Source organism: Salvelinus namaycush, chromosome 3 (assembly GCF_016432855.1).
Source record: "Salvelinus namaycush isolate Seneca chromosome 3, SaNama_1.0, whole genome shotgun sequence".
Classification (NCBI taxonomy): domain Eukaryota; kingdom Metazoa; phylum Chordata; class Actinopteri; order Salmoniformes; family Salmonidae; genus Salvelinus; species Salvelinus namaycush.
The window spans coordinates 57,587,439-57,610,217 of NC_052309.1; the positions used below are offsets into that span (position 1 = coordinate 57,587,439).

General features: G+C 43.8%; 1 protein-coding gene across 1 annotated transcript in view; it reads right to left on the reverse strand.

The window, feature by feature from the left end:
* Positions 1 to 331: 331 nt before the first annotated feature.
* The window catches only part of LOC120043945 (transient receptor potential cation channel subfamily M member 4-like), a 70,798-nt gene continuing 48,350 nt past the window's right edge, over positions 332 to 22,779 (reverse strand). Inside the window, exons 17-28 of the mRNA XM_038988543.1 lie at positions 18,150 to 18,157; positions 15,358 to 15,468; positions 14,994 to 15,270; positions 7,952 to 8,067; positions 6,990 to 7,122; positions 5,824 to 5,998; positions 5,191 to 5,359; positions 4,173 to 4,354; positions 2,932 to 3,064; positions 2,615 to 2,687; positions 2,257 to 2,350; positions 332 to 473 (exon numbers count right to left, since the gene is read on the reverse strand). Coding sequence (XP_038844471.1) covers positions 445 to 473; positions 2,257 to 2,350; positions 2,615 to 2,687; positions 2,932 to 3,064; positions 4,173 to 4,354; positions 5,191 to 5,359; positions 5,824 to 5,998; positions 6,990 to 7,122; positions 7,952 to 8,067; positions 14,994 to 15,270; positions 15,358 to 15,468; positions 18,150 to 18,157 — 1,500 coding nt within the window. The 3' untranslated portion in view covers positions 332 to 444. The remainder of the gene's footprint in view (positions 474 to 2,256; positions 2,351 to 2,614; positions 2,688 to 2,931; positions 3,065 to 4,172; positions 4,355 to 5,190; positions 5,360 to 5,823; positions 5,999 to 6,989; positions 7,123 to 7,951; positions 8,068 to 14,993; positions 15,271 to 15,357; positions 15,469 to 18,149; positions 18,158 to 22,779) is intronic.

The window sequence follows — 22,779 nt, forward strand, 5'->3', positions numbered from 1 at the left end:
GGGAAATGTATTGAGTAAAAAGTATATAATTTTCTTTAGGAATGCAGTGTAAAGTAAAAGTAAAAGTAGCCAAAAATATAAATAGTAAAGTAAAGTACAGATACCCCAAAAAATGACTTAAGTAGTACTTTCAAGTATTTTTACTTAAGTACTTCACACCACTGGCCCTGAGTGACAGTGATTGTAGGTGTGTGTGTGTGTGTGTGTGTGTGTGTGTGTGTGTGTGTGTGTGTGTGTGTGTGTGTGTGTGTGTGTGTGTGTGTGTGTGTGTGTGTGTGTGTGTGTGTGTGTGTGTGTGTGTGTGTGTGTGTGTGTGTGTGTGTGTGTGTGTTTAAAGCAATACCCCCAATCCACAAGAGGAACATTTGTCATCATCGACTTCGAGGGACAGTTAAGAGGTCGTTTGTGCGCGTCCAGATTTCACTATTCTCCATCAGACATTTGTCAGCTAGTTGGAGAAAGAGAGGTCAGATCTGAAAGTAAAAACGTAACAGAAACTGGAATTATTACATACAGTTGAAGTCAGAGGTTACATACACTTAGGTTGGAGTCAATAAAACTCGTTTTGCAACCACTCTACAAATGTCTTGTTAACAAACTATAGTTTTGGCAAGTCGGTTAGGACATCTACTTTGTGCATGACACAAGTAACTTTTTCAACAATTGTTTACAGACAGATTATTTCACTTATAATTCACTGTATCACAATTCCAGTGGGTCAGAAGTTTACATACACTAAGTTGACTGTGCCTTTAAACAGCTTGGAAAATTCCAGAAAATTATGTCATGGCCTTAGAAGCTTCTGATAGGCTAATTGACATCATTTGAGTCAATTGGAGGTGTACCTGTGGATGTATTTCAAGGCCTACCTTCAAACTCAATGCCTCTTTGCTTGACATCATGGGAAAATCTAAAGAAATCAGCCAAGACCTCAGACAAAAAAAATTGTAGACCTCCACAAGTTTGGTTCATCCTTGGGAGCAATATCCAAATGCCTGAAGGTACCACGTTCATCTGTACAAACAGTAGTACGCAAGTATAAACACCATGGAACCACGCAGCCGTCTTACCGCTCAGGAAGGAGACGCATTCTGTCTCCTAGAGATGAACGTACTTTGGTGCGAAAAATGCAAATCAATCCCAGAACAACAGCAAAGGACCTTGTGAAGATGCTAGAGGAAACGGGTACAAAAGTATCTATATCCACAGTAAAACGAGTCCTATATCGACATAACCTGAAAGGAACGCTCAGCAAGGAAGAAGCCACTGCTCCAAAACCGCCATAAAAAAGCCAGACAACGGTTTGCAACTGCACATGGGGACAAAGATCGTACTTTTTGGAGAAATGTCCTCTGTCTGATGAAACAAAAATAGAACTGTTTGGTCATAATGACCATCGTTATGTTAGGAGGAAAAAGGGGGAGGTTTGCAAGTCGAAGAACACCCTCCCAACTGTGAAGCACGGGGGTGGCAGCATCATGTTGTGGGGGTGCTTTGCTCCAGGAGGGACGGATGCACTTCACAAAATAGATGGCATCATGAGGTAGGAAAATGATGTGGATATATTGAAGCAACATCTCAAGACATGAGTCAGGAAGTTAAAGCTTGGTCGCAAATGGGTCTTCCAAATGGACAATGACCCCAAGCATACTTCCAAAGTTGTGGCAAAATGACCTAAGGACAACAAAGTCAAGGTATTGGAGTGGCCATCACAAAGCTCTGACCTCAATCCCATAGAGAATTTGTGGACAGAACTGAAAAAGCGTGTGCAAGCAAGGCCTACAAACCTGACTCAGTTACACCAGCTCTGTCAGTAGGAATGGGTAAAAATTCACCCAACTTATTGTGGGAAGCTTGTGGAAGGCTACCCGAAACGTTTGATCCAAGTTAAACAATTTAAAGGCAATGCTACCAAATACTAATTGAGTGTATGTAAACTTCTGACCCACTGGGAATGTGATGAATGAATGACATTTTACATTCTTAAAATAAAGTGGTGATCTTAACTGGCCTAAGACAGGGAATTTTTACTAGGATTAAATGTCAGGAATTGTGAAAAACTGAGTTTAAATGTATTTGGCTGAGGTGTATGTAAACTTCCGACTTCAACTGTAAGTCCAAGTAATAAAATGTACTGGGGATCAATACATTATAATAATTTACATGTTCTGTGACTGGAGAGGTAGGAGGCAACCTTCCATATAAATAGATCATACATGTAACCTATATCATAAGGTATACTGTATGCAACCTTACCTCTGAGAGCGGGCGGAGGACGTGTGGTCTTTACCAAGTTACTCTGAGAGAGAGCCTCCGTCATCCAGGAGAGGGCACTAGAACAGTACTCCAACTGGGAATGTGAGAGGGACGGAGGGAGAACGAGAGAGAAAGAGAACCATGACGGATGTGGTGTGTTCAGTGCTGAGCAGGCAGATGCAACAGCTGCAGTCCAAATGCAGACACACGCATTCTTACGATTACACACTAACGGACACACGTGCGTGCACAGACACACACACACACCCACTAAACCATCCCGCCCATTAAGGAGCACTGAAACTTCTGGCACTTGTGTCTGGTTGCCACTGTGCAGATGAAGCAGGGTGACACTAACCTCGGTCTCCAACGTTCTCAGCCTGCGGTCGTGGTCCCGAATCTCTGCCATCTGCTTTAATACATTGTCCACCCTTCAAACATGACCACAACACAGAACCACAACAAAGGTTAGGGGTCAATTCACTTCTCAGTCCATTCAGGAAGTGAATTGAAGTTCGATTCATGAATTTAAAATGTTATTGATCCGATTCCTAACACAGGAGGACCCATCAGCTACAGCATCTCAACCATTCGATTCATAGGCCAGATAGAAGCCGAGCTGTTAACTGAAGCTGTTAAATGAATCTGGGATTTGGTCTATGTGAGATGTCTCACTTGACGGAGGTACGTTTGAGTCTCTCTGAGTCTTTCTCTCTCTCTCGTTTGTTCTGGGCAAACAGTATATTCTCCTTCTGGATGGCCTCCCACGTGTTCAGTCTACTGGCCTCCCTACCGTGGATCTCCAGAACTGAAGGAGGGATAGAGGAGGAGGAGGAGAACAAAGAAATTGGGAAGAAGAGAAAATGAGAAAAATACTCTTGAAGGAAAATGGAAGTGGACTTCTAAAATACTTGAAGTTCAATACTTGAAGTGAATTATCTGGACACGGGTCTTCCCACAGGGCCGGCGTTATGATCATTTATTTGACCGAGATGTGCGCAGACAGAAAAATGCATCAATCTTAGATAAAGCATCTGAGAGAGTGAAACAGCGCCCCCCCCCCCCCCCCCCCCCCCCCCCCCCCTGTCTCAGTAAGTGTAGCCCATGTATCTGATGCTGTCTGGACAAAAATAGTATGACATGTCAAGCCTCCCGGGTGGCGCAGTGGTCTAGGGCACTGCATCGCAGTGCTAGCTGCGCCACCAGAGTCTCTGGGTTCGCGCCCAGGCTGGGCTGGGTTTGCGCCCAGGCTCTGTCGCAGCCGGCCGCAACCGGGAGGTCCATGGGGCGACGCACAATTGGCATAGCGTCGTCCGGGTTAGGGAGGGTTTGGCCGGTAGGGATATCCTTGTCTCAGTATGTAAAATGTAATAAAAATGTATGCACTCTACTGTAAGTCGCTCTGGATAAGAACGTCTGCTAAATGACTAAAATGTAAATGTAAATACTCATACTCTTTTTTGTCGAGACAGCATCAGATGTATGAGCTGTATAGTAAGACAGAGGGGCGCTCACTCTGATGCATTCTCCGGGGAGATAGTTCCAGCCAGTTGCGAATTGAAGGAAAGTTGGTGGGTGCACAGTGTACTGTTCAGATGCTGGAATAATTTTGGGACTAATGTGCGAAGATAACCTACTTTTTGAAGTGATCTGTTTGACAACCAAATGAAAACATAACTGGTTGTGTTGATGGCACATTAAAAGGTAATACATTTTTACAGTTAAATTACATGTCTTTTTTTTATACATAGGAGGTCCCATGAAAAAACGTGCCACACTGTAGAAATCAAATGCCTTTCCAATTGATTTGTTCTGGCACCGGCACTGTTTTCCTCCCTTTCCCTCCCTCCCTTTCTCACTCCCTCCTCACGCTCTCCCTCTCATTCCCTCTCCCTCCGTCTCCCTCCCTCTCTCACCAAAGTGTTTGATCTTTGTGGAGGGGATCTTGCGGATGTGTCTCTTGATGATGAGGTGGATGTGGGAGATGAGGATGAAGGGTGGTGCCAGGCAGGGTCTGGAGTGGTACTCCACGATCAGATTGTAACGCTGGAACTTCCAGTAGTTGTCGCTGTGTTCCTGCACTTTGGAGAACGTGTGACTGGAGGAAAGGCAGAGAGAGGAAGACACAGTGAAAAGGCTGAATATCAGGAAATAGGTGACTCTCGCTCATATAAAAAAAGATTGGTTTTATTATATTTTTTAGTTCATGACATTTTGAGCCCCAATGACACGCAGATAAAGCTGAGCCAGAAAAACATGCCATTAGGACAACACTCAAATAAAACAAGTTGATTAAATTAAACTAAATCCAACAACACTATTCCAAGACACTCTGAGGAACTAGATAAAATAAGAGGAATTCAACCCACGGATTGCAGGGGCCTATTGAATGAGTGACGATCTGTCGAGGGGAACACAAGGAGAGTGAAACAGGGATATGGAGGGGGGTGCTAGATGGGAAAGAAGGACAGAGAGCTTATTCTCATTGAAGAGAGTTGAAGTAGAGATATCGGGACGAAATGTCGCTGGGCCAATTGTACAATGCCCTATGGGACTCCCAATCACGGCTGGTTGTGATACAGCCTGGATTCAAACCAGGGTGTCTGTAGTGACGCCTCTAGCACTGAGATGCAGTGCCTTAGACCAATGCGCCACTCGGGAGCCCTCTAATAAAAATCAGAGGACGATTCAAACTGTTTTGGCTATACAACATTCTGCAGATCTCCAAGGGAAGCGTGGCAACAAACGTGATTTGGAGGTAGGGCTACGTTTCATTAATATTACAGTAATGTCTCGAGAATGAATACATCTCTAAGTTATCTCTCGATAATCTCATCAACACTCGTCAATGTGAAGAGCTAGAGAGAATGAAAGGTAGACGGAGAGTGGAAGAGGGAGAGAAAGTAAAAGAGGGACAGACAGAGGGTCCATTACCTGAACATGGCGATGAGCAGGTTGACCAGGAGGATGTTGGTGACCAGCAGGAAGATGACCAATAAGATGATCACCAGCCAATTGTGTTCGGTACTCATGCAGGGCTCTGCCCCCGCCTCAACCAGGGTGACGTTATTGGTGCACTCTATCCCCTCGTCCAGTTTATCAGCTACCGACAGAGAGGCAGGGAGACGAGGGGAGGAGGCAGTGAGAGGGGGAGAGTTTGAAAGGATGGGAAGAAGCAGAAGGAGGGGTGTGAAAATAAATATTTAAAATGGTAGGGCAAAGAGGGTAGATTGGGTAGGGGTTGAAAAGAGTTTGAAAGGATGGGAAGAAGCAGAAGGAGGGGTGTGAAAATAAATATTTAAAATGGTAGGGCAAAGAGGGTAGATTGGGTAGGGGTTGAAGTAAGGGATTGATAGGGGATGCAGAGAGAGAGAGGAGTGAAATAACAGAGAAAGAGAGAGAAAAAGAGAGAGAGAAACCAGTAATATATATATATTTGTTTTTATTTAGCAGACTCTCTATTCCAGAGCGATTAAAAGTTAGTGCATTCATTTTGAAATATCTAGGTGAGATTATACTATGTTAAATACACATGCTAACCACATTCATACACAAACATCAACGCACCATCCATTTCGTGTATGGGGATCTGTCCAAATATGTGGAGGTATGGCCTGTAGAACACTCTGCGAAATATCCAACCGGGACGGGGGTCGTAGGAGTAGAGCAGCGCCTGATTGGCTACGCCGTAGGCCAGGAGCCATACCGCCAGGAAGAACAGGAAGAAGAAGATGTCTTTCATCTGCCAATCAAGAGGGGAACAGATATTCATCGGGGAAAATGGCATCACCTGTTTTTTCTAGTGTGCAGTTTTGATACTAGTTGTTACTGCCAAAACCAGCACCTGGATCTAGACCATAGAGATAGATAGAGGACTCTAGTGCCCAAAAGCCCATTTTAGCATGGCCAGCGCCATTATGAACTTCCACAATTTTTAAGTAGTCAACTGGGTGGGACATCCTATGGGTTAAGGAAGGATCACATGATTCAATGCGGGTCATCAGGAGGGATCAGCCAATTATAATTGTGAGCAAACATTCCATAACTGCAGGTGGCAATACATCGCAAACATTGGCTTCATACCTGTTCTAACAATACACTCTAGGTGGCATTATGCACCTTCAGAGACAGTAGATGAAGCGAGACATCCCACTCCCTTATTTTTTCTGATCGAGGCGGGGCTGCTTTGGTCTACTTATTGCCCACGCCCCGCGAGGGGGTGCCCCAGAGACAGTAGAGAAAAGAGACATCTCACTGCCCAAAAAATGTGCCAGTGATATGTTGGAGCAGGGCGGGTGGGGCGAGCCGGGCGGGTGGGGCGAGCCGAGCGGGGAGGGGACAATATGTAGACCAAATCCAGCTGTTTCCTCTCTTATGTGAGCATCCCAGCAATTATAGAGGAAACGTGCGCTCATGTAGGAAAGCATTCCCACACGAGAGAGGGAACGCCCACTTACACAGACAGGAACCTTGAAAAAAAAAATGAAATGGTGAAGTCGTGGAGTCATTCATCTTAATTTATCCACCATCTTTGGCACCCTTTCAGTTTGTCTGCCAACTCATGGAAGTAGTAGAATAAAATGGACTACTTTAAAATGGAGATGGCCACAATGGCGCTGTCCATGCTCCCATGTCCTCATAATGAGACAGATACAATGACGCAATGTCTAAGTCCACTATTTAGACACACTGCAGTGCACAGGGTTTTCTCTTTCTTTTTGGAAAGCACTCACCATTTTTTCAACAATGATTATCTTGGGTCCCAGCTGTTTGTGGATGGCGAAGATGTGGATGAGACGGAGGGTAAACACCATGTAGTCCACAGCCAACACAGCACGGCCAAACTCATAGGACCACGGGAACATTCTAGAACACACAACAAACTTCTTGGTTACAGTCACAGGGACACACACACACACACACACACACACACACACACACAATCCATATATTTATCCATTGATTTATTAGGATACCCATTAGCTGTTGCTGATGCAGCTGCTACTCTTCCTGGGGTCCATATAACAAAACATAAAATATGACAAATTACATTACATTAATAGACAAGAACAGCTCAAGGACAGAACTACATATATTTAAAATAATAATATAAATAAAACGCCTTGTTTACATCGAAACACAGAAACATAAACACATTACACTGAGAACACCTTCCTAATATTGAGTTGCACCTCTCCCCCCCTTTGCCCCCAGAACAGCCTCAATTCGTAGGGGCATGGACTCTACAAGGTGTCGAAAGCATGCCACAGGGATGCTGACACATATTGACTCCAATGCTTCCCACAGTTGTGTCAAGTTGGCTGGATGTCCTTTGGGTGGTGAATCATTCTTAATACACAACCCAGTAGCGTTGCAGTTCTTGACACAAACAAGTGCGCCTGGCAGCTAATACCATACCCCGTTCAAAAGCACTTACATTTTGTGTCTTGCCCATTCACCATCTGAATGATACGCAATCATGTCTCAATTGTCTCAAGACTTAAAAACACTTCTTTAACCTGTCCTCTTCCCCTTCATCTATACTGATTGAAGTGGATTTAACAAGTGACATCAACAAGGGATCATAGCGTTCACCTGGATTCATTCACCTGATCAGTCTGTTATGGAAAGAGCTTAATGTTCTTAATGTTTTGTATACTCAGTATCTTCTTGTATCTATTGTAAATACACACACCTGCAGCACATTCCCAGTGCAAAGAGTGAGATGGCTGTGATGTCACACTTATTCCACATGTCCTCGATGTAGAGCTTCATTCTCTGATATAAAGTGGTGCTGCCCCTGAAGAATGTCTGATGAAGAGAGAGAGAGAGAGCGAAAGAGAGAGAGGGAGGAAGTGTGTGTGAGAGAGAGTAGATGGTCATTAATATATATCTACAGTCACCTACAAAATGATTGGTTCCCTTGATAAAGATGAGCAAAAAAGACTGTATAAAACAAATAATACAAACACTGAGCTATATTGTAATAATAATGTTATTGTATTATAGTAATCCCTGATCAAAAGGTATTATTAGTATAATAGGATTCTGATTGGGTTGACAAAATCCTATAGGATCCAATCGAATTACTTTTCTATTTCTAATAGGAAAAAAAGTAGTCCAATAGGATTCTGATAGAGGTGATGCAAAATCGTATTGGATTGCGAAAATCATATAGGGTCCAATAAGATTACTTTTTATTTCCAATATGAAAAAATTAGTCCAATAGGATTCTCATACAGGTGACGAAAAATCCTATAAGACTGTGAGAATCTTATAGGATCCAATATGATTACTTTTTATTTCCAATAGGAAAAAAGTAGTCCAATAGAATCCTATAGGATTCTCACAATCCTATAGGATTTTGTGTCACCTCTATCAGAATCCTATTGGAAATCTACTGGACACTCTTTAGAGGACAACCTGCTGAAGACAACCAGTTTCATGTCGGAGTGATGCAAACGTTTGGGATGTATGCACTGTTTAAACAAACACTGTTCAAAGGCCACACTGAATCTGAGAATAATTTTAATATCACTGATTAGAAGAGAATTTGCTGAAGACAGTGATCTAAATTCTAGAACCTCGCATGGAAGTTTTGGGAGGCTGCCGAAACAGGGAAGGAAACAAATCAGTTGCTTTGTTATTTATTTTCAACATCTCACGACCAGGCACAGGATATCAACAGTGACAACGGTTGGCTGTTATTTGAGCGATAGTTTGTCTCTCAAATCCATGTATACAGTAGGTGTAAGGACAGCAATTTTTCCCTGCTATTTCAGTTTGAAAATTATAGTAGAACTCTAAGTCCTAAGACCACCAGCACATTTGACAAAATCCACAGTACAAATCCAATGATATTGATCTGTTTTTAAGCAATCGATATTGTCATTGTCATTAGTATAAAAATTTATAATAACATCACTAATCTGAGGTAAAGTGATGTTATTATAAATGTTTATACTACTGTATTAACACATACTGTCCACGTACAGGAAATTAGCGCAATTTCAAATAATGGAATATGTAAAAAATAAATCAATATTTTCATTTAGGCTGATAGAATTACACATATCACTAGTTTAACCATTTACTGAGTAAAACAATTATCTTTTGCACAATTTAACCATGCACTCTAGAAAGACCTACCATAGCAGCAGCCCGTTTCTTTGACCTGCATACTTATTATAACCTGTCAAGCCATAGTATTGATATAATTCTATTCATTGTTATTTCAGACCACATTGTATGGACAACACAATTGGATAAACACAGCTTTATTGGACATCTCAGAGCTAAATATGGGACAGAAACCTGAACACATACGTTCAACTGCAATCAAGGTTGAACTGAGAAACAGCCTCCCTCTGATGTCTCCAGAGCACAATCTTCATATCTTTGTCTACACCAGTGATAATTCCCTGAGGTTCTCAACCTCTTCAACACACCATCACAATATGGGAGTGATTCAAGGCTGCATGTTCATTTGGAGTATGACCAATAGAAAGTTTCAAAATCAGATAGGATTTTCTATTGTATTTTTTGGTGGAATCCTACAGGATTTTTTGACTAGGGATACAATTGCTCTGAGGGAGAGATTTTGTTTAACAAGTAATACAACAAAACCTCAAAACGATAGGTGTGAAATGATTGGCACGGGTCCCTGTTTTCAATACTTTGTGAACCCTACCCTAGCGAGGATAACGGCTGTAGTGACTAAATTGTCCAAAAGAACAGTACCAATACAATTTTCATCCAAATCCTTTAGCCACAATGGAGAGTGGTAAAATATTAGTCTTGACACATACAAATCCAATGTCCAGAGTTCAATTTAAGTAGAAAAATAATATCTATGTATTTGTTATTAATTTGTTGGAATTCTTCAACAAATTTTGGGGTGAATTTCTGGTGATTTTACAGTCTTTTTGGACCCTGTCCTGTTGCCAACACCTGCTGTAGGCCTTTGAACTGTATTCCCCTTCAGCCAGTAGGGGGGGTACACACACTTCACAGAAGATGAGTGGCAATCACTCACATACAGTGCCTTCAGAACAAATTCATACCCCTTGACGTATTCCACATTTTGTTGTTACAGCCTGAATTCAAAATGTATTAAATATATATTTTTTCCTCACCCATCTACACACAATACCCCAGAATGACAAAGTCAGAACATGTTTTTAGAATTGTTTGCAAATTTATTGAAAATAAAATACAGAAATATAATAGAAATTCCCTGTCTTAGGTCAGTTAGGATCACAACTTTATTTTAAGAATGTGAAATGTCAGAATAATAGTAGAGAGAATTATTTATTTCAGCTTTTATTTATTTCATCACATTCCCAGTGGGTCAGAAGTTTACATACACTTAATTAGTATTTGGTAGCATTGCCTTTAAATTGTTTAACTTGGGTCAAACGTTTCGGGTAGCCTTCCACAAGCTTCCCACAATAAGTTGGGTGGATTTTGGTGCATTCTTCCTGACTGAGCTGGTGTAACTGGGTCAGGTTTGTAGGCCTTGCACACACACTTTTTCAGTTCTGCCCACAAATGTTCTATAGGGTTGAGTTCAGGGCTTTGTGATGGCCACTCCAATACCTTGACTTTGTTGTCCTTAAGCCATTTTGCCACAACTTTGGAAGTATGCTTGGGGTCATTGTCCATTTGGAAGACCCATTTGCAACCATGCTTTAACTTCCTGACTCATGTCTTGAGATGTTGCTTCAATATATCCACATAATTTTCCTACCTCATGACGCCATCTATTTTGTGAAGTGCGCCAGCTGCCACCCCCGTGCTTCACGGTTGGGATGGTGTTCTTCGGCTTACAAACCTCCCCCTTTTTCCTCCAAACATAACAATGGTCATTATGGCCAAACAGTTCTATTTTTGTTTCATCAGACCAGAAAGACATTTCTCCAAAAAGTACGATCTTTGTCCCCATGTGCAGTTGCAAACCGTAGGCTGGCTTTTTTATGGCAGTTTTGGAGCAGTGGCTTCTTCCTTGCTGAGCGGCCTTTCAGGTTATGTCGATATAGGACTCGTTTTACTGTGGATATAGATACTTTTGTACCTGTTTTCTCCAGCATCTTCACAAGGTCCTTTGCTATTGTTCTGAGATTGATTTGCACTTTTCGCACCAAAGTTCGTTCATCTCTATTAGACAGAACACGTCTCCTTCCTGAGCGGTATGACGGCTGCGTGGTCCCATGGTGTTTATACTTGCGTATTATTGTTTGTACAGATGAACGTGGTACCTTCAGGCATTTGGAAATTGCTCCCAAGGATGAACCAGACTTTTTATCTGAGGTCTTGGCTGACTTCTTTTGATTTTCCCATGATGTCAAGCAAAGAGGCACTGAGTTTGAAGGTAGGCCTTGAAATACATCCACAGGTACACCTCCAATTGACTCAAATGATGTCAATTAACCTATCAGAAGCTTCTAAAGCCATGACATCATTTTCTGGAATTTTCCAAGCTGTTTAAAGGCGCAGTCAACTTAGTGTATGTAAACTTCTGACCCACTGGAATTGTGATACAGTGAATTATTAGTGAAATAATCTGTCTGTAAACAATTGTTGGAAAAATTACTTGTGTCATGCACAAAGTAGATGTCCTAACCGACTTGCCAAAACTATAGTTTGTTAACAAGACATTTGTGGAGTGGTTGAAAAACGAGTTTTAATGACTCCAACCTAAGTGTATGTAAACTTCCGACTTCAACTGTAGGTATTTACACCCAGGTCAATACTTTGTAGAAGCTCCTTTGGCGGCGGATTCAAGTCTGGGCTCTGGCTGGGCCACTCACGGACTTTCACATTCTTGTTCTGAAGTCATCCCAGCGTTGCTTTGGCTGTGTGCTTAGTGTCATTGTCCTGTTGGAACGTAAATCTTCGCCCCCCAGTCTAAGTTTGTTTGCCCTCTGAAGCAGGTTATCATCAAGGATTTGCCTGTATTTGGCTCAAGCCTTAGAAGTCTCCCTACCGCTGAAAAGCATCCCATTGCATTATGTTGCCACCACGGTAGGGATGGTGTTAGACGGGTGATAAGCAGTGTGTGGTTTTCTCCAGACAGCACTTTGCATTCAGGCCAAAGAGTGTTTCAATATATATTTTAATTGTAACCTTTATTTAACTAGGCAAGTCAGTTAAGAACAAATTACTATTTACAATGACGGCCTACACCGGCCGTAAACATATTGAAATGGTACTCCTGCGTCCCGCTTGGTTATTTTGTGTTGTAAAAGTTAATCAACAAACACAACAATGGAGAATCCTCCTGGTTTACCAACCCCACCACTCGGCATCGTACAGAACTAATTCCCGGTTGCGCCTCACAAATGCGCCAATTAAGATTTGAATGTTGATTATAATGTGTGCATAGGCTGTAGTTGTTTTAACAGAATAGCCTGAAATGTTTTTTTTCAGCTCAGGTTTACTCAAGAGGCATACAACACATCGTAGGCATAGCCTATAGTCCTAGTGTTTTCATTTTTTTATGTATTTATTTGGGTTCATAGTGTGGACCGAACCGAGGTCCCCGTACCGAACTGTTCAGTATGAATATGTGTAGGCCTACCGTCACAACCCTAAATTCTACAAATTTTGCCATGGGGCAGATTGAAAAATGTGCAGTTTTACAGCTAATTTCCTGCAATTCTACACATTTAGCCATATGGTGGAGTTATCTGATGATCGGGGGGCCCCCGGTCGGTAATTTGACCATTGTTACTACAAGTTTAGATAGCTGGCCAAGGAGATTAATTTACCTTCTAAAAAATGTTTGTTGACATGGGCTAATTGAGTGACTATCAGTGACTGACCGAAGAGAAAAACTGCTGATGCACAATCAAATTTCGTACTCTACTACACTAACCCTCAACAGTAAGTTGAGACCCTAACTTATTTTTGCGGGGGAAATTGATCCGTGGGCCTACAAAAGGGCTGCCAGTTGCCCATCCCTGCTCTAGATGGTATTTTAACTTGAGAGCAGCAGCCTTTGTTACTACTGCTGCTCTTTCAGCTTGAATTCAGGCTGAGGTTGTGGAGGATAAACCTGACCGTGAACTCCTGTTAGACTTGCGGCTGGACGTTTGGGCCACACTGTCAGTAAGTTTAACGTCATCCTTCTCATCAGTGCATTCATCAGGTTTCTCTGGGTCTGGGGATGCATCTGAAATCAATTTTTTTGATACCGTTCCATTAATTCCATTCCAGCTATTACAATGAGCCCATCCTACTATAGCTCCTCCCACCAGCCTCTGCTGCTGCAGTGGTAGAATTTACTTCAGCCATATTTCATAGGCCATCACAATAATATCTACGTTTCCCAATCATCCCCATTTCAATATGCAAGAATGAACATGCATCAATAAGCGTTCTGGTGCATAGCGCTCTGCTCCTTTAACAGTCTCGTTATATATATCCAGGCTATATCACAACCGGCCGTGATTGGGAGTCCCATAGGGCGGCACACAATTGGCCCAGCGTCGTCTGGGTTTGGCCGGGGTAGGCCGTCATTGTAAATAAGGATTTGTTGTTAACTGACTTGCCTAGTTAAATAAAGGTGTGTAATTTACCTTTTTTAACCTTTTTTTGTATTATTATTATTATTATTATTTCTCGCTAATATATGAAAGATATGTCCTTTTGCATTCATACAAGGTGTCCGGTAAATTGCCACAGTAGATTTGCCGTGGTAAGCAAGGATATACCTTGTTTCAGTTGTACGAAATGATAGTCAAATAGATAAATTACCTTTAGTCAGATAAAATTGCAGGATCAAAATTGTTCCGATGATAATACCCACCAGAGGGGGAAATTGTCTTAAAATGTTGGTTGCAATGAGGACTAAAAGATAAGCTGACATCCGCGTTAGGGAGCAGGCATATCGGTGGCCAATGCTGGTTGCAATTGAGATCAGCGTTGAGGTGATTTTAGCCTATATGGATGGTTTAACAAGAAATCAGCTGTAGATAATCTGATGGCTTTCGGTGGTTAAAATTTTTCGGTTGAATGCACTCAGTGACTACGTATCCCCTTTCTCTTCTCCATGTGTTTACATTTGTTGGTTGCTCTTAATAAAGCCTTTTTTCTATGGCAACCTTCACGAGATGCGACCAAGTTCTGTAATTCTCCAACTGTGGCCCTTGGACTTTTCTTTACCTGCTGAACATCTTCCTCACTGTGCGTGAGGAAAAGATACACTTGGGTCCTCTACCAGGCAAGTTAACCACTGTTCCAGTGGTTTTAAACTTCTTAATTGTTGCCCTAATAGTCGTAAGTAGTATATTTTGTTTTTCAGTAGTTTCTTGTACCCATTGCCTAATTTAAGAAAGTCAACAACCGTGTCTCTTTTCATTTGTGAGTTCTCTGCCTAATTGCTTCTGTAAGTCGCTCTGGATAAGAGTGTCTGCTAAATGACTAAAATATAATGTAAATGTAAACACATTTTGTATAATTTTAATAATTTTGACTCCTATCCGTTTTAGATTATAAAACAAAATAAAATGTTCTGATAAATGTTATTAGTATAAAATAATAGATTTTTCAAATGTTTTGACCATCCAATATATCTTGGTATTTCTATTATTTATTTTGCTCATCTTTATCACTGGTGCCAATACATTTAGAGGTGAATGTATAGGTTTTTGCCTGTACATTTTCTGTACTTGTCTGTGTGTATTTGAGTGTGTGTTCACGTGTTTGTGTTTTTGTTTACATGTGATGCGTCCTACCTGTCGAATCTCCTCACAGACCATGGTGAAGACCCAGAAGTATAGAACAAACTCTAAGGTGGACGGGCCGTGAGGCGGCGGGGGCTTGAAGTCCAACAATAGGATATAAGCAAACAGGATGAGGAACAGGAAGTACATCAACACGTTGCCTAGGAACGAGGTGACGGGCGCAAACCAGAACTCCCTCCAGCGCAGCAATATGAAGGGCCTCTTGGGATTGGAGGGGGCACTTTTCAGATTGGCCCTTAGAGCAGCATATTCCTCGACATCCTCTTCCCTGAGAGGATAAGAACGGGAAAAATTACTTAGTGTGTGTGCATGGATGAGTGTGTGCGTGCGTGTGTGTGTGCGTGCGTGTGTTTACGTTTGCATGATGTCGGAGAGGGAGAGCATAGTGGCATTTGCTCCGTCCAGACTCTCTGTGTCTCGACCATGAGGTGCCTCCTCCTCCTCCTTTACCTCTTCCTCATGTTCCCTGAGAGACAGAGAGAGAGAGCGAGAGAAACAGAGATTGAGAAATAAATTATAGACTGACAAGACAGTTTCATCACCAGTTTCATCACCAGCACCCCATATGAGGAAAATAAGGAACGCTCCACATAAAAAAATGTGAATGATAGAGAGAAGTTAGCCTGTAGTGAAAGGGAAGCAAAGATGAAAATAAGTCAGCATTGCAAATTGCAGATTTGAACGATATTGTAAGATAGGTGGTGAAGGAAAAGTTTATTTATTTTTGTACCTTTATTTTACCAGGGAAGACATATTGAGACCTAGGTCTCTTTTTCAAATGTGCCCTGCACAATACAACACGAATATACACATTATACACAAAATGTACATACAGTGGGGCAAAAAAGTATTTAGTCAGCCACCAATTGTGCAAGTTCTCCCACTTAAAAAGATGAGAGAGGCCTGTAATTTTCATCATAGGTACACTTCAACTATGACAGACAAAATGAGAAGAAAAAAAATCCAGAAAATCACATTGTAGGATTTTTAATTAATTTATTTGCAAATTATGGTGGAAAATAAGTATTTGGTCAATAACAAAAGTTTATCTCAATACTTTGTTAGAGTGGGGAGAACAAGTATTTGATACACTGCCGATTTTGCTGGTTTTCCTACTTACAAAGCATGTAGAGGTCTGTCATTTTTATCATAGGTACACTTCAACTGTGAGAGACAGCATCTAAAACAAAAATCCATAAAATCACATTGTATGATTTTTAAGTAATTCATTTGCATTTTATTGCATGACATAAGTATTTGATCACCTACCAACCAGTAAGAATTCCAGCTCTCACAGACCTGTTAGTTTTTCTTTAAGACGCCCTCCTGTTCTCCACTCATTACCTGTATTAACCTCTAATTCCTCCCAAACCCGGATCCGGGAGCACCCCCACCAGTAAAAAAGCTGACTAGCATAGCCTAGCATAGCGTCACAAGTAAATACTAGCATCTAAATATCATTAAATCACAAGTCCAAGACACCAGATGAAAGATACACTTCTTGTGAATCCAGCCATCATTTCTGATTTTTAAAATGTTTTACAGGGAAGACACAATATGTAAATCTATTAGCTAACCACGTTAGCAAAAGACACCACTTTTCTTACTCCACCATCTTTTTACTGCATCAGTAGCTATCACAAATTCGACCAAATAAAGATATAAATAGCCACTAACCAAGAAACAACTTTATCAGATGACAGTCTGATAACATATTTATTGTATAGCATATGTTTTGTTAGAAAAATGTGCATATTTCAGGTATAAATCATAGTTTACCATTGCAGCCACTGTCACGTTCCTGACCTGTTTTCTGTTGTTTTGTATGTGTTTAATTGGTCAGGGCGTGAGTTGGGGTGGGTAGTCTATGTTATGTGTTTTCTATGTTGGGTTAATGGTTTGCCTGGTATGGTTCTCAATTAGAGGCAGGTGTGTGTCGTTTCCTCTGATTGAGAGCCATATTAAGGTAGGTTGTTCTCACTGTTTGTTTGTGGGTGATTGTTCCTGTGTCTGTGTATACCACATGGGACTGTTTCGTTTGTTCGTTCATTTTAGGTAGTCTGTTCCTGTTCGTGCGTTCTTCGTCTATATGTAAGTTCGTTTGTTTCAGGTCTGTTGCCTTCGTTTATTGTTTTGTAGTTTGTTCTAGTGTTTTGTCAGTGTTTCGTCTGTTAAATAAATTCAGTATGTATTCATCACCCGCTGCGCCTTGGTCCATTCAATCACCACAAGACGAACGTTACAGAATCACCCACCAAACCCGGATCAAGCAGCGGGTTAACGGGCAACAGCGACAGCAGCAGTGGTTCAAGGAGGAATGGACATGGGAGGAGATTCTGGACGGAGAAGGACCCTGGGCAGAGCCAGAGGAGTGTCGCCGCCCAAAAGCGGAGCTGGAGGCATCTAAAGCGGAGAGGCGGCATTATGAGGCGCTGGCAAGGCAGAGCGGCTGGAAGCCCGAGAGGCTCACCCAAAAATTTCTTGGGGGGGGGGGCTAAAGGGTAGTGTGGCGAGGGCAGGTAGGAAACCTGCGCCCACTTCCCATGCTTACCGTGGAGAGCGAGAGTACGGGCAGACACCGTGTTACGCAGTAGAGCGCATGGTGTCTCCTGTACGTGTTCATAGCCCGGTGCGGGTTATTCCACCTCCCCGCACTAGCCGGGCTAGATTGAGCATTGAGCCAAGTGCCATGAAGCCGGCTCTACATATCTGGCCTCCAGTACGTCTCCTCGGGCCGGTGTACATGGCACCAGCCTTACGCATGGTGTCCCCGGTTCGCCAACACAGCCCAGTGCGGGTTATTCCACCTCCCCGCACTGGACGGGCTACGGGGAGCATTCAACCAGGTAAGGTTGGGCAGGCTCAGTGCTCAAGGGAGCCAGTACGCCTGCACGGTCCGGTATATCCGGCGCCACCTTCCCGCCCCAGCCCAGTACCTCCAGTTCCAGCACCCCGCACTCGCCTTATGGTGCGTGGCCCCAGCCCAGTACCACCAGTGCCTACACCACGCACCAGGCTTCCAGTGCGTCTCCAGAGCCCTGTTCCTCCTCCACGCACTCTCCCTGTGGTGCGTGTCTCCAGCCCAGTGCCTCCAGTTCCGGCACCACGCACCAAGCCTCCTGTGCGTCCTCAGAGCCCTGTACGCACTGTTCCTTCTCCCCGCACTCGCCCTGAGGTGCGTGCCCTCAGCCCGGTACCACCAGTGCCGGTACAACGCACCAGGCCTATAGTGCGCATCGAGAGTCCAGTGTGCCCTGTTCCTGCTCCCCGCACTAGCCTTGAGGTGCGTGTCTCCAGTCCGGTACCACCAGTTCCGGCACCACGCACCAGGCCTACTGTGCGCCTCAGCGGGTCACAGCTGCCTGCCTGCCCAGTGCCGTCTGAACTGCCTGCACTGCTCGTCTGCTCAATGCCGCCTGCACTGCTCGTCTGTCCAGCGCCGTCTGAGCTGCCTGCCTGCCCAGCGCCGTCTGAGCCATCCGTCTGCCCAGCGCCGTCTGAGCCATCCGTCTGCCCAGCGCCATCTGAGCCATCCGTCTGCCCAGCGCCGTCTGAGCCATCTGTCTGCCTAGCGCCATCTGAGCCATCTGTCTGCCCAGCGCCATCTGAGTCATCTGTCTGCCACGAGCCATTAGAGCCGCCCGTCTGTCCCGAGCCATTAGAGCCGTCCGTCAGTCAGGAGCCGCTAGAGCCGTCCGTCAGTCAGGAGCTGCCAGAGCCGTCCGTCAGTCAGGAGCTGCCAGAGCCGTCCGTCAGTCAGGAGCTGCCAGAGACGCCAGCCAGTCAGGAGCTGCCAGAGACGCCAGCCAGTCAGGAGCTGCCAGAGACGCCAGCCAGTCAGGAGCTGCCAGAGACGCCAGCCAGTCAGGAGCTGCCAGAGACGCCAGCCAGTCAGGAGCTGCCAGAGACGCCAGCCAGTCAGGAGCTGCCAGAGACGCCAGCCAGTCAGGAGCTGCCAGAGACGCCAGCCAGTCAGGAGCTGCCAGAGCTGCCCTACAGTCATGAGCTGCCCTATAGTCATGAGCTGCCCTATAGTCATGAGCTGCCCTCCAGTCATGAGCTGCCCTCCAGTCATGAGCTGCCCTCCAGTCATGAGCTGCCCTACAGTCATGAGCTGCCCTACAGTCATGAGCTGCCCTACAGTCAGGAGCTGCCCTCCAGTCCGGAGCTGCCATTCAGTCCGGAGCTGCCATTCAGTCCGGAGCTGCCATTCAGTCCGGAGCTGCCATTCGTCCTGAGTTGTCCCTCTGTCCTGCGCTACCTCTTTGTCCTGCGCTACCTCTTTGTCCTGAGCTACCTCTTTGTCCTGCGCTACCTCTTTGTCCTGAGCTACCTCTCTGTCCTGAGTTGTCTCCTCTATTTTAGAGGGGCGTTGGTGAAGGTTCCTGGACCATGGTCGGGGCCGAGGGTCGCCACTCAAAGGACGCTAAGGAGGGGGACAAAGACAGTGGTGGAGTGGTGTCCTCGTCCACCGCCGGAGCCGCCACCGCGGACAGATGCCCACCCAGACCCTCCCCTTGAGTTTTAGGGGTGCGCCCGGAGTTCGCACCTTGAGGGGGGGGTTCTGTCACGTTCCTGACCTGTTTTCTGTTGTTTTGTATGTGTTTAATTGGTCAGGGCGTGAGTTGGGGTGGGTAGTCTATGTTATGTGTTTTCTATGTTGGGTTAATGGTTTGCCTGGTATGGTTCTCAATTAGAGGCAGGTGTGTGTCGTTTCCTCTGATTGAGAGCCATATTAAGGTAGGTTGTTCTCACTGTTTGTTTGTGGGTGATTGTTCCTGTGTCTGTGTATACCACATGGGACTGTTTCGTTTGTTCGTTCATTTTAGGTAGTCTGTTCCTGTTCGTGCGTTCTTCGTCTATATGTAAGTTCGTTTGTTTCAGGTCTGTTGCCTTCGTTTATTGTTTTGTAGTTTGTTCTAGTGTTTTGTCAGTGTTTCGTCTGTTAAATAAATTCAGTATGTATTCATCACCCGCTGCGCCTTGGTCCGTTCAATCACCACAAGACGAACGTTACAGCCACCATCACAACTCTCCCCAAAGCGACTAGAATAACTACAGAGAGCAACGTGTATTACCTAATTACTCATCATAAAACATTTCTTAAAAATACACAGCGTACAGCAATTGAAAGACACAGATCTTGTGAATCCAGACAATATTTCAGATTTTCTAAGTGTTTTACAGCGAAAACACAATATAGCGTTATATTAGCTTACCACAATAGCAAAGCACACAACAGCATTGATTCCAGCCAAACATAGCGATAACGTATTCACCACCAAAATATATTAATTTTTTCACTAACCTTCTCAGAATTCTTCAGATGACAGTCCTGTAACATCATATTACACAATGCATATAGAGTTTGTTCGAAAATGTGCATATTTAGCGGCACAAATCGTGGTTATACAATGAGAAAAGTTGCCAAGCTGCCCAGAAAATGTCGGGCGCCATCTTGGAGAGGCACCTATTCTAATCAATAAATAATCATAAACTTGACTAAAAAATACAGGGTGGACAGCAAATGAAAGACAAATTAGTTCTTAATGCAATCGCTTTGTTACATTTTTAAAATTAACGTTATTGCGCAATACAGCGTGCGTTAAAGCAAGGCTACACTGAAATTAATGGCGGCTTATGCATTTAACATTTTTCAACAGAACAACGATTTATCAGCATAAATAGTTCTTACTTTTTGATGAACTCCCATCAGAATCTTGGGAAAGGTGTCCTTTGTCCAGAACAATCGTCTTTTGGTTGAAAGATGTCCTCTTGTCCTGTCGAAATAGCCGCTAACGTTCGACATGTGCCGGAAAGGTGTCCAACTCTTGAAAGCGCGTCACAAAGAAATGCCAGAAAATCGCAATAAACTGATATAAATTGCTATAAGTCGGTTGAAATTAACTACCTTATGATGTCTTTAACAACTATAACGAATAAAAACATGACCGGAGATATAGAACTGGCAAAACGAAAGCTTGGCAGGAGGCCACTCTGATGTCCCTACTGCGCCAGGCGCACCGTTGAAAAGGACGGTACTTCCGCTCCACGGTCTTATATAAGGTCCCAGATTGCGCAATCCACTCCATTCAAATTCTCACCACTTACTGACATCTAGAGGAAGGCGTATGCAGTGCATGTAGCCCGATGGCTTACATGGGGACTTATAAACTGACCTCAGAACAGGGACCTCGATTTCTGAAATCTCACTCCCTGACAGGAAATGTGCTGCAGAATGAGTTCTGTTTCACTCAGAGAAATAATTCAAACGGTTTTAGAAACTAGAGAGTGTTTTCTATCCAATAGTAATAATAATATGCATATTGTACGAGCAAGAATTGAGTACGAGGCAGTTTAATTTGGGAACTCATTTTTCCAAAGTCGAAATAGCACCCCCCATAGGCTCAAGAGGTTTTAACTGCACCTGTTTGAACTCGTTACCTGTATAAAAGACACCTGTCCACACACTCAATCAAACAGACTCCAACCTCTCCACAATGGCCAAGACCAGAGAGCTGTGTAAGGACATCAGTGTTAAAATTGTAGACCTGCACAAGGCTGGGATGGGCTACAGGACAATAGGCAAGCAGCTTGGTGAGAAGGCAACAACTGTTGGAGCAATTATTAGAAAATGGAAGAAGTTCAAGATGACGGTCAATCACCCTCGGTCTGGGGCTCCATGCAAGATCTCACCTCGTGGGGCATCAATGATCATGAGGAAGGTGAGGGATCAGTCCAGAACTACACGGCAGGACCTGGTCAATGACCTGAAGAGAGCTGGGACTACAGTCTCAAAGAAAACCATTAGTAACACACTACGCCGTCATGGATTAAAATCCTGCAGCGCACGCAAGGTCCCCCTGCTCAAGCCAGCGCATGTCCAGGCCCGTCTGAAGTTTGCCAATGACCATCTGGATGATCCAGAGGAGGAATGGGAGAAGGTCATGTGGTCTGATGAGACAAAAATAGAGCTTTTTGGTCTAAACTCCACTCGCCGTGTTTGGAGGAAGAAGAAGGATGAGTACAACCCCAAGAACACCATCCCAACCGTGAAGCATGGAGGTGGAAACATCATTCTTTGGGGATGCTTTTCTGCAAAGGGGACAGGACGACTGCACCGTATTGAGGGGAGGATGGATGGGGCCATGTATCGCGAGATCTTGGCCAACAACCTCCTTCCCTCAGTAAGAGCATTGAAGATGGGTCGTGGCTGGGTCTTCCAGCATGACAACGACCCGAAACACACAGCCAGGGCAACTAAGGAGTGGCTCCGTAAGAAGCATCTCAAGGTCCTGGAGTGGCCTAGCCAGTCTCCAGACCTGAACCCAAGGAACCTGAACCCAAGAAACCTGAAGGATCTGGAGAACGTCTGTATGGAGGAGTGGGCCAAAATCCCTGCTGCAGTGTGTGCAAACCTGGTCAAGAACTACAGGAAACGTATGATCTCTGTAATTGCAAACAAAGGTTTCTGTACCAAATATTAAGTTCTGCTTTTCTGATGTATCAAATACTTATGTCATGCAATAAAATGCAAATTAATTACTTAAAAATCATACAATGTGATTTTCTGGATTTTTGTTTTAGATTCCGTCTCTCACAGTTGAAGTGTACCTATGATAAAAATGACAGACCTCTACATGCTTTGTAAGTAGGAAAACCTACAAAATCGGCAGTGTATCAAATACTTGTTCTCCCCACTGTATATACCCTTTGTTGGCAATGACAGAGGTCAAACGTTTTCTGTAAGTCTTCACAAGGTTTTCACACACTGTTG